Here is a 14,046-nt window from a genome sequence, read left to right as displayed (position 1 = left end):
AGTTAGTGACCCATTCTGAAGTAAGTAGGAAAGATGTGAGCTTATTTTTAGAGATGAGATCAGACTGTGCTTCCTCTGGGATTGTATTTTTCCAGCAGCAGTGTGCAGGGGCTCAGGTTAGTGGGATTTGATCTGTTAAGAAAATTATTATTTTAACCCAAAGAAACAAAATAAATGTATGTTCAAAACCACAGGGCAAAAACAGTAAATCTATTCAAAACATCTTTTGAAAGCTCCCTACAAGGTCAAATACATTTTCAGAAAATTTGCTTGAATCCTTAAAACATATAGACCTTTTCTTAATAATGTTTTTTTTAAAGATTCAGGGATTAACTATGTGACCGTTTAACTGTTGTTTTTCATAACACTTAATGTCATAGTCCTATGTACTCTGTCTTTTACAACCGAAAGGCGTGGACATAAACAAACACACACAGAGGCACATTTTTAGAAGCTGATGACAGACGTCAGTGTGTTTAGCAACACAAGACAAACACATTTAATAAAAGGTGGTTTTCTACTGAGAAACAGACAAATCCTGCATAAAACACTAAATGTACTATACTTCTAGACCGTTTGTTTCCTTATGATGACCTTTATTTTAAACCTTTATTTTAAACATTTATCTATCAGAGTAGATTCACTAATCCTGAAAGTGCTTTTTACAACACTTTAATGCCTTGCTTGCACCTTAAAGTTAGTAAGGGCAGGCGCTATACTTGGAATCATGCCAGCCCAGTGTCTATTTTCTTTCCTTAACTATTTTCAGAAGATAAGATTGCTTTTAGATGATAACTACGTACACAAGTGTCAAAATAAGAAAAAAATGTGGGCTCTCTTTTTACTGTACAATTTATTTTTAACAAATACTTGAAATGAAAGCATTTTTCAAATCAATAAATGCTGTGAAACTGTATATCAGACAGATTTAAATCTGTTTTTATGCCCTCTACGAGACATCCGGTCAAAGAGATCCTACACATTACAAGTAAAAGTCATGTCAGGTAAGACTGCCAAGCATTTGAGAGATTTGATGACCGACGCATAACTCCAACACGCCTCATTCCAACACGTCAGGCTGAAGCAGGTGTCAGGGAGGCTTAAGCACTAACGTACTAAATTAAAAAGAAAATATTACGGTGGTCATACTGTGGAGCATTTCCTGCACAGCAGAATTGACAGCAGATTGAGAGACGGTTACTCACTGTCTGTGAGGAAAGGCTTACAGAAATAATTAGGGTTGAGAACTAGGGAATGAACACTTATGAAGGGCCAAATAGACAGCACCAGCCCTAAGCCAGTCTGGTATGTCCAAGATGGATAATCTGTGGAATACCCAATCCCAACATTCACAGCAATCCCAGGAACACCATCTGCCAGACAAAGCTCCTTTTATGGAACTCACGGACACCTACACTAATCTTTTCCAAACACCCTCCATATCTTGCTCACATGTAGTTTTTCCTTCCCTCTCTGTTCCATACATCACTCTTCTCTCATTGCTATTTTCCTTCCTCCTCCTCCTCCTTCTTCTCCGCGGCCCCGCCCTCTCGTGGCAACCCCTGTTGGCTTGTAGCCACGGACACAACACACACACACAGACACGCCTGCCGATGTTTTGAAACTCTGCCAGAGACGACAGGGGGGGGCGGTGGCCGTAAGCCGGCGTTCTGATTGGTCGGCCCCGGAGCGAAAACAAACCACAGTCAGCTGGCTTCCTTAGCCAGCGAGCATGTGAATGACTGTCGTGTGCTTAATGCTTGAGCAGTAAAAAAAAACAAAAAATGGAGAAAAGGAAGAGAAAGGGTGGGAGAGATGGGGGTAGATACAAATCAAGAGCAAGAGAAGAAGGAGTTAAACAGCAAGAGAAAGAGGGAGAAACATGAGAGGGTGAAATGCAGAAGCAGTGTGAATGAAATGTGGAGCAGCTGAGATATAACAAATGTGCGCCTGTATACAGTCCACTATTCCTGGTTACTGTAACATTAGAGAGCATGATAAACAACCCACATGCTTAATGACCCTCAATCCATGACTGACTGCTTATTTATATCAGCAAAACATAACCATATGCCAAGCTTGGTCCAAAAAACAGTACATTAACATGCAAGACAGATAAACATTCATTGTTTTGTGCACCACTTGGTCCCGAAGCCCTCGTATATTCGTCGCCTGTTTGTCGCACGCATGCACATGTACTGCACATGGCTGGCATACCAACCTGGCAGCCCTAAACAGCATGACCTTTACAGGAAATGGCCTTGTTACACAAGAAAGCTGAATCGTCAACATAAGCAAATGCCTGTCACATGTAGCATTACCCATTATATGAAGAAAACCAAGTTGCAACTTCCACAAATGCTAATTCCTGAGTTGAAAACAGAAAACAATGGAGGAACAGCCAAAACAATGAAACAATATTTACTGAACACAATACATTATTATTATGAGGAATTGATGTTTACCGGGTGTTCAGACCAAAAACAATGTTTGTGGGGGTGTGTCGTTTCAGGTACCAGTGGGATGTCGAGTGATAGATCTATGAGTTTGAAGGCTTAAGGCCCAGACATACCAACCCGAAATCAAAGAACTAGCAGCGATGAAGGCCGACCGCTGCGTCGCCTCACATCGCCTTTGTCTTGGCCGACAAGTTGCACTTGAACACACCGCAAAATCTACAGCCGACAGCCAGTTAGTACGTACTTTAAGTTCTGCGCATGCGTGAGATGAAATAACTCTACACAACAGGAGGTGGCGGTAGTCTGTATTCGTCATTCAAAAAGGGAAACCGGAAGACCGAGGATTGCGTATTTACAACCTGTTGTTATGATACGTACATGAAACAAAGCGCAATTTGCCGACCACTCTCACTCAGCACTTAGCTTCATTCCAGATGGCCATGTTGTTGTGAAAATATCCCTGTATTGTAAAGATCAGATAGGATAAAGATGAAAAATGAGAAGAGCCTTCTCGTTGGCTTGATTTCTTACACCAACAACATCCGCTGCCGATTTAACATGCTGAACCGGCCAAAAAGCCTCCAGCATGGGCAGGCTAGAGCCAACGGGGCGGAACACACCACAAAAACTAGGCCAACAGACGCTCACCGACAGCTCCAGACTGGCTGACCGTCGGCTTGGTGAGTGCCTTTAGCGGACATCAAAACACAGTGGTTTCAATAACTCAAAATCAGGAAGGAGGGCAACAATCGTTTTACCCTCCATCCATGTGATCAAGAGGTAAACAGCAGAAATATGATTTTTGGGATACAAAATAATATACTAGGAATGTGTGCTTGCACATTGGCCAACGCAGCACCTTGCCTTGATGACAGAGTGTTGCATTGCAGCCATGTTTAACTGTTTTTCTGGACGACGCTGTGATTCTTTGTTTTGTTTTTTGGTTGAAGGCCTCTGTGTTGTCACCCACACTGTCAATGCATTGGTTCCATTCAAATGAATGAAGACTGTTGCATTTTTTTCACCCAGTCAGAGCATGGCCTTACTGTAATGTATTACACAAACCATCCAAGCTTTAAGGGTCTGCTAGTTGAATTGCATACTGCAGCCAATGGAAACGGATGGCTGCCTTGGACAGTAGAAAAAAATACATCCAAACAATCTAGATCTGTACAACTGAAAATGGTCAGCCAAAGTGTAAAGCTAAAACTTGCAAACACACTGGCTACTTTTTTCTACAGCAACTGTGCAACTGCTAACAAACAAGCATAGCCTTGGCCGACTATTAAAAAAACACTCAAAGTGGACGAAATGTGGCTGGAAGCTGTGCAATGTCCTCCAAATAGGGTTGAGAGCTTTAACGTCAAATGTGTTAACTGCGCAATCCCGTTGAGTGAGGTCAAATAATGGCCAATTAAAACCCCATTTGTGCCCAACCACTGAGTAGGAAGTAGCAGGTTCCAGCTTCTGAATGGGTTTTAAATCCTGTTGTCAAAGAGAATGTGATAAATGCCTCCCTTTCTATCCATTAAATTTATATGGCCCAAAGTCCTCAAATGGACATACATCAAAGCTAGGACACACACACATACACACTCCCCCTTAGCCTACATGAAACACATTCACAACACACAGGAAACAGGGAATGCGCTCTAATTACTGGGCACATGTTGTGCATTAAAACCCTGGAAGTACAACTTCATATAATCTAACTCTGCTGGCTGTGTGGAAACACACACACACACACGCACACACACTAAAATCCTCTTCAGAGGATAACTACCTACAGATGGGAGATGCTCTTAGAAAGGAAAACGCTGCTGCCTGCCACACACTCACACGGATACTTCCAGGAGTGATGAAATGTAATCACTTGCCCCTCAACAGCAACAGCTGCTAAATCATGTTGAGGAGACTTTCTGCGTCCATAATGTCCATTGTCTCTGACATAGAGCAGACAGAGAGCGCTGATGAGAAAGGCAGGACTCGGCAGAGGAAATACCCGGTGTGTGCGAGCGAGAGAGAAGGGGAAAAGAGAACCCAGGAGGTATAAACTCAAGTTACAGGAATTCCTCTGGCCTTGTATCAGCGTCAGTGTTGGGTTAGGTTTCCTTACAAACATTCTCCGCTAGTGAGCTCCAGAGAGGGGGAGTACAACTAGTGATCACAAAGCCAGCATATGTTTTAAGTGATTGTCTTCCCTTACAGAACTAGATAAAAGACAATTGTGAAAATGTGTGACAAACTACTAGCGGTGGAAAATGTGAAAAAAAATCGATTCACCTATGTATCGCGATTTTTGTTTAACAATTTTGAAACAGATTTTTTAATACCAGAATCAATATATTTGCTTCATTTGAGTCTATACGGAGGTAGAAGGAAGTTACCACTTTTATTGTTGTAGTCAGAGTAACGTGATGTCATATCCGTTCTGCATCCGTCAACCAAAACAAACCACAGCCGGCCACGGCTAGCCGAAACGACAAATCAGAAAACGGTGGAAGGTCTGCGTGTATACGACCTGCACCCTCACGTTTTAAATCCAACGTGGTAAACACTACACTACAGTAAAGTATGGAAACACTTTGGGTTTCATACATTGCCAGAAAAAGCAGAGCTAGACATCATGGCTAAAGCAGCATGTTAACTCTGTCCTGGACAGCAAATGTTTTTCTTTTGCGGTAACGTGCGGTCAAGCCAGCCGTCACTCTCATCTCCGTGGTACAATCAGCCGACGCTACAAAAGGTAGAGCACCCATATGCTGACATTTGTGTTAAATGCATTCAAACGGCCCCGATGGAGTTGACCAAGGATGTGTAAAGAGACTGGAGCTGACGGTATAGCTAGCGACGGACTTGGCGAAGTTAGCGGAAGTATACACATGACTACGTCCGGTTCTCAAAATAAGGTGTTAAAAAAGGGAACTGTATATACAAAATACATATATGGAAATAACATCGATTGGATTATATTCAATATTATATTAGAAAATACCACAGGAAAATGTCTTTATTCTTTGATTTTTGGGTTGCTGGAAAATTTTTTATAAATAACGCCTGACAATGACTGATATATTTGACATCAGGACATTTCTGACTACATACTTGATGAAAATCAAACATTTTCACTGTATGCATTTAGATATTTTCCAAATTGAAAGTCCCTAGAAGTGTATGATTCAACTTTTTCCCATGGTCTAGTGTTAAAAAGTGAACAAAAATCACAATAAATCGTAATACTTGTAGAATAGCAATACTTAAAAATCGCAATACATATCAAATCGGCACCAAAGTATTGTGATAGTATCAAATCGGGAGATAGGTGTATCGTCCCAGCCTTACAAACTACAATAAAATTCCGGGACCTCCCACTGCAACCGAACATCCCACAGCCTTCATTACTTTGACGCGACACAAAAATTGTCCCCGAGGAGATACAAGAGCATTGGTAGGCTGTGTGACTGATTAGTTCAACTTCACCTCATCCTTATAAACACAATGTATTGTAGGGGCTCATCGCCAAGCAACCACTTTCTGTCCGCTCCCAGTCTGCTTCAGCAACCCCCCCCCCCCGCTCCCGCTACTTTATAAAGACTATTTGTGTGTGCTTGTTTCTGGGAAGCCACGCACATGCACAGCCAGGCGCGGTTGTTGTCATGGTGACAACAATTTAATCTAAAGCACAGAGTGACATTTTGTAGGATTATCATATCATTAGCAGTCTCTCGGATGGAGCTGTGTATGTGTTTGTATGTTGGAGGGCTGACATCACAGCAAGCAGAGGGCACTTCTTTGATGTAATCCAATTTTCCATTTCCACTTCACACGCGCGCACACAAAACGCGAGACCCTCTCTGACGGCTAGTGATTCACATGAGTAACAACTGACATTTCTACTGTTTAAAGTAGGCCAACATATTCACTCGTGTGCGAAAACCCTATATATTCTTATCAGTGGGTAGCCGACTCCCTTTGCTGCCTGAGGAGCTTTATCTTCCAGCTGAAACACTTCATTTCGCAATCTTTACGTCATTTGGGAATCTACAATTTCTGATACATTTTATTCCCAAATGATCTTCAGCTGAAGAGTGTACATTAACAATGAGTTAACTCAATATTACTGATGTATCCATGTGCACAGAATTGGGAGAAACCTCAAGCCAAAGCAAATAAATTTGATATTCACTCCACGACCTCCATTATAAAAACATAACCCCTCTCTCCCATTACAGTTGATGAAGTTAAAACATGAGGTGAGAGATTGTGCATGTCCCTCCCTGTCAAAGTATCACCATCCCTGTTTTTCCAATAGCAGGCTCTTACCAGATTTCCTGAGTTTGAAGATGATATCATTTCCAAAAAACTGAATTTAGCACTTTCCATAGAGGCTTCCTACTTTTTCTCAGTAACTGCCAATGTCACCAGTTGAAAGGAAAACTGTTGCTGGCCAATTTTATAAGCTGTAGCTAATTAACATTATTCTCTTCCCAAAAAAAAATGTTTTGTTGTATTTTTTCCTTATCCAAATCTAGAGTCTAAAGGCCCAGACACACCAAGCTGATATCAGAGAGTTAGTGGCGACGAAGGCTGCCTGTTGCGTCGCCTCACGTCGCCTTTGTCTTGGCCAAAAAGTTGCACTCAAACACACCACGAAGACTACAGCCAACGACCAATAACAGCGTACGTCCTCCTGCGTGAGATGAAATAACTCTCCACACCAGCAGGTAGCCGTAGTCTGTATTCGTCATTCAAAAAGGGAAACCGAAAGACAGAGGACGGCGGATATACAAGCCGTTGTTGTGACACGTTAAAATGACGGTTAATTATTAACTTCCCTATCAGACATATCATAAAAGGGCGTTCTTATGGACTCTTCCCATGAACACGGTAAACACAACCCCATTTGAAGGCACCAATATCATATAAATAGTCAAAGTTTAACTGGGTCCTCCAGAATACAGGGCTGTGAAGCACCTCATCATGTCAGTCTGTGACGCCAACGTTCATCAGTCAGATATCATTAGCTTTAACATTGTCAGACAGACCATTACCAGAAGCTGCAGCGCAGAGCTATCATCAGCAGTGTCAGATATCATTAAGATGTTTTTTAGACTGTCAGACTTGACTTAGAGCTAGTCATTAAACGTCTTTGTCACAGCAGACATTTTGACTCGCAATGGCAGGGAAAGTGTCGCTAATAACACCAATTATGGCTCCATTATATTGAACAAACATGAAACTGGAACACCAGAGTGTAAAGCAAGCATCGTTAAGGTTATTAATTACGCCTGTGCTACACTCATTCTTGTTGCACCCCTTTTTCCAAATCATGACTCAGACTGTGTGTTTGTCGGCCAACCAAACCCCTAATAAAAGAGGGAAGTGATTGGTCATTTAATTGACCCTTTACTCAATCTGTTTTATTTTTGTACCCCTTTTAGACCAAAGGGACTGAACGACTAACAAAGCATTTCTGTTGTTTAGCAGTGAGCAGTAACCATCGTCTCTACCAATCTCCTGGACAGGAGAAATTCTTTGTCAGGCTCACACAACACTAGAGAGCTGGACAGCTCCTGGAAGAAACTCAGCTCCCTCACACACACTGCACAGTCCTCTCATACTGGTACGAGGGCACTGATACACCACGGCGACATCAAAGAAGTAGCCCAGACAAAAACATGCCTCGCGTCTTCTGTTGCACTTATACACAGCGAAGTCTACAGCTGATGACCAGCTGACTGCAGATATGCATGTTTGTCTGGGCTTGCATGAGAGGAAACAATTAGTCAGTAGGTCATATTCCAAAGACCGAAAACAACACGGAAACAGCTGTTTTTACGTTACTGAAAATGGGATTAAATTGGATGACAGAATAGCGAAAATGATTGTGACAAATTGCACTGCAACTACACAATGTAAGAAAATCATTTTTATGAGATCCCTCGCTGCATGCAACAAACTTCTTCTTGCAGCAAAGGTCTCTGTTGACCTCTCCAGAAACCAGCTCCCACAATCCATACAACTAGATGACAGAAATATCTGGTTGGAGGGAGCTTTGCTGGACAATAGCATTCAAAATAGTACCATGGTCTTTTCTTACTGCTCACACAACAGTTTGAGACAATAGCTGTGTTTCCATTCAACTGTCAAACGAATTTTAAGCAAAAAAGTAAATGTTTCCATCAACTGGTTTGGAGCGAATAAACTCGGCTACAGCATGGTTTGGTCAGAAGTCGGTGCTGTAGGCTACGCAAGGCTGTAATCTGCCAATAAACAGAGTAGAAGAGGTAGAGCTAGAGGTCTAACCATTTATCTACAAGAGGAAAATGGAGAGAGGTCTACAGGAATTTGTTTCGATTGGGCACATTTTAATGCTTTTGTCACGTCAGCTAGTATTGGTCCTGTTTCATGGTGTCTGGAGACGAAGACAAGCATTCGCACGTTATGGTGATATAATATCCGAGAAGATGTCGACAGCGGAAACAGCTGATCAGTCATGCGAGTTAAATGTTCACTACGTCAGACTTTATTCGGCAAAGATGTTTCCATAATCCATTTAGTGCATCAACTCTTTTTCGTAAAAGGCAAAAACAATCACTTTTTTTCCACAATTGAGGAAGTTTATCCAATTTAGCCGGTTCCATACAGCTTTTCTAATGCGATACTTCAAAAACAAGGCTAATGTGAGCTCTGAGGCTAAATCAACCACTTTCAATTCTCAGGGAGTGCTCAAACTTTACGAAATGACAAGTTTCTGAATGAACCGGCAGGCTCTGGGATGAGGTATACTCAATCAGAACGAGGTTGGAAATGAAATGTGTTTATAGCTTTTCCGAACAGCAACTCGAAGGTGGAGTGAAAAGATGGCCTTCGTAGAGAGGGAGGAGATGTAATATCGTTTAAATATGAAGATAATGGTGCATATTTTCTCTCCTGAATTCATAGCGTTGCACTCTGTTGTTCATGTGAAAGGTAAGTGACAGAAATAGTTGTGTAACGGATGAAAAAAGAGAGCTAGAGGGAGAAGTTCAAACCCCTGGCTCCTTCCTCACCTACGCACAGCTAAAGTGGGTGTGAATGACGGATCGACGGTTTCGGAAAGTTCGAGAAATGGTCGGGCACAGGGGTATACTGGCTCCTACACAAACTGAGAAATTGCAACTTGTGCTTTAAGTAAATCTGCATTGGATAAGCAAACCAGGGTTTAACAGAACAAAAAAAATGTGAATAAGAGGATTTCCACTTGACACGTCACCAACAGAATGATCTAAGGAACCATTTTAACATATGACTGATGTGGGGCTGGCTGATGGACAATGCTCAGAGCTCATTGGTAAAGAAAGACGAGCCTTCTCCTGTGTCATTCCCTCCCCCAGGGCTGGAGCACAGTGAGTGAGTGAGGCATTACTGGGAAATTAAGCCCTTACTGGAAAGCCGTGTGCACCTATTTACTGGCAATGGGTGGAGGGGGGGGGGAAACTTCCTTAGTAAACGGGGCTTTTGTGACTGGGTTTTAAATGTTTTGAAAACTGCAGATAGAATTAATAATTTATTGAAATCGCTGCAGCACATTTTAACGAACACTAATAACGCTGAATCCGTCGACTTTACATGCATGGCCTTTCTTATCCAAGTCTTGACAACTTGTTGACGATATATCATAAGGAATTGGGAAGCCATTGGCTGGGATGATCAGCGTTTTAAGCTTCTTTTACGTAGTTGAGCGGAGTAGAAAACAACTACTTGCATCAGTTTCTCTAGGGAATCAAAACCTATACAACAGGTTGTCTCCAAGTCGTGCAACAGAGGATATTTTCATAAAGTCAAACTCACAACTTTCCCTTGTTGCACCATTATTTTGAGTCTTTAAATGTAAATAGGCAGCGCCAGCATGTTTTTCAACGTTTAGTTTACAATGAATAGCATGCTGCTCTTTGCAGGTTTTCACCACGCCCGAACCAAAACAACCAATCAGAGCCGAGGAGTCTCTAACGCAGCTGTCAATCACTGCTCGCGAAACTCGCAAACTCCAATCAAACGGTCAAACTAGGCAGCGCTGATCAAATATGAATCAATATTCTGTTACTGTAATGCCCATTTCTCGCCTCAAATGTTTTCAGAAACATCTTGTAGTGTACTGTTTAGCTGTAAAATGAGAAAGTTTGTGACCTGGCAGGCATGTTGAGATCAGTTGAGAAAATACCAAGCACCGCCCACCAGTCGGAACACAGCCAATGGGAAGGCTCTGTCTGAAATAACCTGTGATTGGTCAAAGTCTCCCGTCACGGGCTAGATTATTTAAAGCCTGAAAACAGAGCCAAGAGGAGGTGCAGAAGTCTCTCACTTGAATTACAATATGCTGAAAGGTTATTATTATTTTTTTGCCCAATGATGCCAAAAACATTCTGCCTACTGAAGCTTTAAGTGAATTATTAGAGTACACGTAAATAAACTGTGTGATCTCGGCACTCAAAATTTGCAGACTTCCCTGACCACACTTACAGACCTTTTTGATAATCTAAAACATAACTGTTTCTAATTCATGTTCTTGCGGCCAAGACGTGTGGGGAGAACTTCCTTGAGCTCCTCAACAGAAACCAGAAGTGGTACAAATATGACATTCCAAGACCCCCTACCAATGCTATTTATTATTCTTCCTGAACATATGACTAAACCAAGAAAAAGCTGGTTTCCTGTTATACAGGCCTTTGTAGTTTACTTTGCTAAGATCACATGGTTCCCTTTGGGCCCCAAGTTCCAACTTGTCTTTCCCATTATCAGAGAAAACCTCGATCTCCATAATATGTCCATGGATAGGACTTCTAACAGTCATAGAAACATGTGTGCAGTTACTACAGGGGCCTCTCTCTGCCCTGAATGGATGGTGTGGTACAGATTAACCAGACTCTGCATGTGTCTATGCTTATAAGTGTGTGTGTGCACGCAGGGTCTGTGTGTGTGTAAATCCAGCTCAGCACACGTGCCTGTTCGTCTCCAGGGAACTAGGTGAAGAGCCACTCAGCTCCCTTTGAACCTAAGGCCATATGGCCCCCAGTATGGTTCTATACTACACACACAACGCTATTACACTACAGCGGTGTGTGTGTGTGTGTGAATGCATTTGTGCAATAAATATGTTTTTACACCCCAAAATGATAAGAAAAATAAGAAGTATTTCTGTGTGACACGCCCACCCATTTCTGAAATGTGTCTTCTGTCCTCAGGTGCAGTAGTTTTATGCTCTACTCACCTCGTTGTCATGGTGTTGGCAGAAGCTCATGTGGTCCTGGAACAGGGACAGCAGGGCGAAGTTGTTCTGCAGGGACTGGGCGAGGGACACCGACACCCCTGGCTGACCCGGGTTGCTGTTGACGTTGATCCGGCCCAGGTGGAGGTTCTCTCCCAGGCGCTCGATGAAGTGGTCCTTGGTCAGCCGCACCCTCTGGTGTGCCCGCACACAGTTGTCACACAGGTACTCCTGGCAGTCAAGGCAGTGCGAGGTGGCCGGGTTCTCCTCGTCGCAGGAACTGCACTGAGGCTCTCCCAGGTGGTTTGGGTGCAGCAGACCTCCATGAGGGTGGTGGAAGCCGGAGGAGCCTCCGCCTAAGCCTCCCCGGTGGTGGTGGTGGTGGTGGTGGCCGTTCTTGTTCTGAATCTGCTCCTCGGAGCTCACCACCACGTCCAGCAGGTTGCTGAAGAGGAAGTTGGAGGAAGGCAGGGAGTCCACTCCGGCCTCAGAGATGCACACCTTCTGGTCGCAGGTGGGGCACCGCAGCTTCAGGGGGTCCCCTGGACTTCGTTGGCCCTCTAGGCACTGCCTGCAGAAGGCGTGGAGGCAGGGCAGGACGTGGAGCCTCCTGGTGGTCTGGCTGGAGGAGGATGAGGTATGCGAGGAGGATGAAGAGGTAGAGGAGCTGGAGGAAATGGGAGCAGAGGAGCCACACAGCTCCTTGCAGAGAGGGCAGGTCTGCAGGTCCGAGTCTGGAAACGAAGCCATCTGAAGATGCTCAGCTTACAACATGTGATGCAGTTGAGGTATTTATGTGGGGACACATTGGCCCCTTGTGTTGTGTAGAAAATAAAGTATTTGAGGTAGATTCATGAGGTATTAAAAGTCAGTTCAAACAGTGAAAACGGTGCTCATCAGACATACAGATGTTGTCTCTGTACTATATAACTCAAAACAAGGAGGTAGGCTTCAAAAACAGTTCTTCAAAGGTAATCTCTGAGGTAACAAAAAAGATCAATTGAGTTGTGTAAGGCGTGGGTGAGGCATGCGCTTCACTATGTTAGATTACAACGTATGGTGCTTCAGTTCAAGGCTCATAACATCAACCCGAAACTGGAGTGACACTGGATCGGCGTCGAAGTACTGGAGGCTCCGTCTCTCCTCCCCCACCGACTCAACAACATGACTACAGGGCTCTGCGACATAAACAGCACCAACACGACGATCTACTGATTTATACTGTTGTTTTACTCGCTGCTCGCCAATCCCCGCGTGCTCGTCGTCGTGGTTGTGTCTCTTCTCTTCTCTCTAGTCTCTAGTCTTCTCTCTAGTCCACCATCGGGGCCCGTTCAGGCGGCGTCGGGCGCAGCCAACGGTCGGTCGGTAATCGCAGCCTCGGACCGTGAGACCGTGAATTATTCATCAAAGCAACATCATGTGCGTTGAGGTCATCAACAACAAACACATCGAGTCTCCGATAAAGACAACAAATACCATCTATAAGGAGCCTCCGCGGGTGAATTCAGCTTGTGTTAGAGGCCGCTTGCAGCTCCTCTAGAGCCCGTTCAGGCTGCTGGTGGTCGGTGGTCGGTCTCCTCTCTCTCTCTCTGCTTGTGGAGGAATGCGCAGGTTTTCTCTCCTCTGGCTGCAGCGACCCTACGACCGGGAAGACTCGGTCCTGGAGCTGATTTACGTCCCTTTACTTGGTTGTTTGTTGTTGTCGCCGTTGTTTACTCTCTCGGGGTGGATTAATACGAACATAAACATAAAGGTGGAGGTGGAGGGAGCGCGTTGCCCGGGCTGCAGCTCCTCGAGCCGCTCTTATCCGATTGAGAAAAAAAATGGACACACTTCCGCCCTAGTGATGTGTCGGTCGCGAACGAGCCGGTTCAAAGAGCCGGCTCTTTTAAGTGAACCATAAGAGCCGGTTCTTTTAAGTGAACCATAAGAGCCGGTTCTTTTAAGTGAAACATAAGAGCCGGTTCTTTTAGGTGAACCACGAGAGCCGGCTCTTTTAGGTGAACGATAAGAGCCGGTTCTTTTAGGTGAACCATAAAAGCTGGTTCTTTTAAGTGAACCATAAGAGCCGGCTCTTTTAGGTGAACCATAAGAGCCGGCTCTTTTAGGTGAACCATAAGAGCTGGTTCTTTTAAGTGAAACATAAGAGCCGGTTCTTTTAGGTGAACCACGAGAGCCGGCTCTTTTAGGTGAACCACGAGAGCCGGCTCTTTTAGGTGAACCACGAGAGCCGGCTCTTTTAGGTGAACGATAAGAGCCGGTTCTTTGGTTCTTTTAAGTGAAACATAAGAGCCGGTTCTTTTAAGTGAAACATAAAAGCCGGTTCTTTTAAGTGAACCG

General features: G+C 43.8%; 1 protein-coding gene across 1 annotated transcript in view; it reads right to left on the bottom strand.

The window, feature by feature from the left end:
• trim71 (tripartite motif containing 71, E3 ubiquitin protein ligase) overlaps nucleotides 1–13,633 on the bottom strand; it is a 38,786-nt gene extending 25,153 nt beyond the window's left edge. Inside the window, exon 1 of the mRNA XM_037795170.1 lies at nucleotides 11,710–13,633. Coding sequence (XP_037651098.1) covers nucleotides 11,710–12,456 — 747 coding nt within the window. The 5' untranslated portion in view covers nucleotides 12,457–13,633. The remainder of the gene's footprint in view (nucleotides 1–11,709) is intronic.
• Between the last annotated feature and the right edge of the window lie 413 nt (nucleotides 13,634–14,046).

Source organism: Sebastes umbrosus, chromosome 15 (genome assembly GCF_015220745.1).
Source record: "Sebastes umbrosus isolate fSebUmb1 chromosome 15, fSebUmb1.pri, whole genome shotgun sequence".
NCBI lineage: Eukaryota > Metazoa > Chordata > Actinopteri > Perciformes > Sebastidae > Sebastes > Sebastes umbrosus.
The sequence above is the reverse complement of the archived record's forward strand: the minus strand, read 5'-3'. Positions and strand labels throughout refer to the sequence as shown.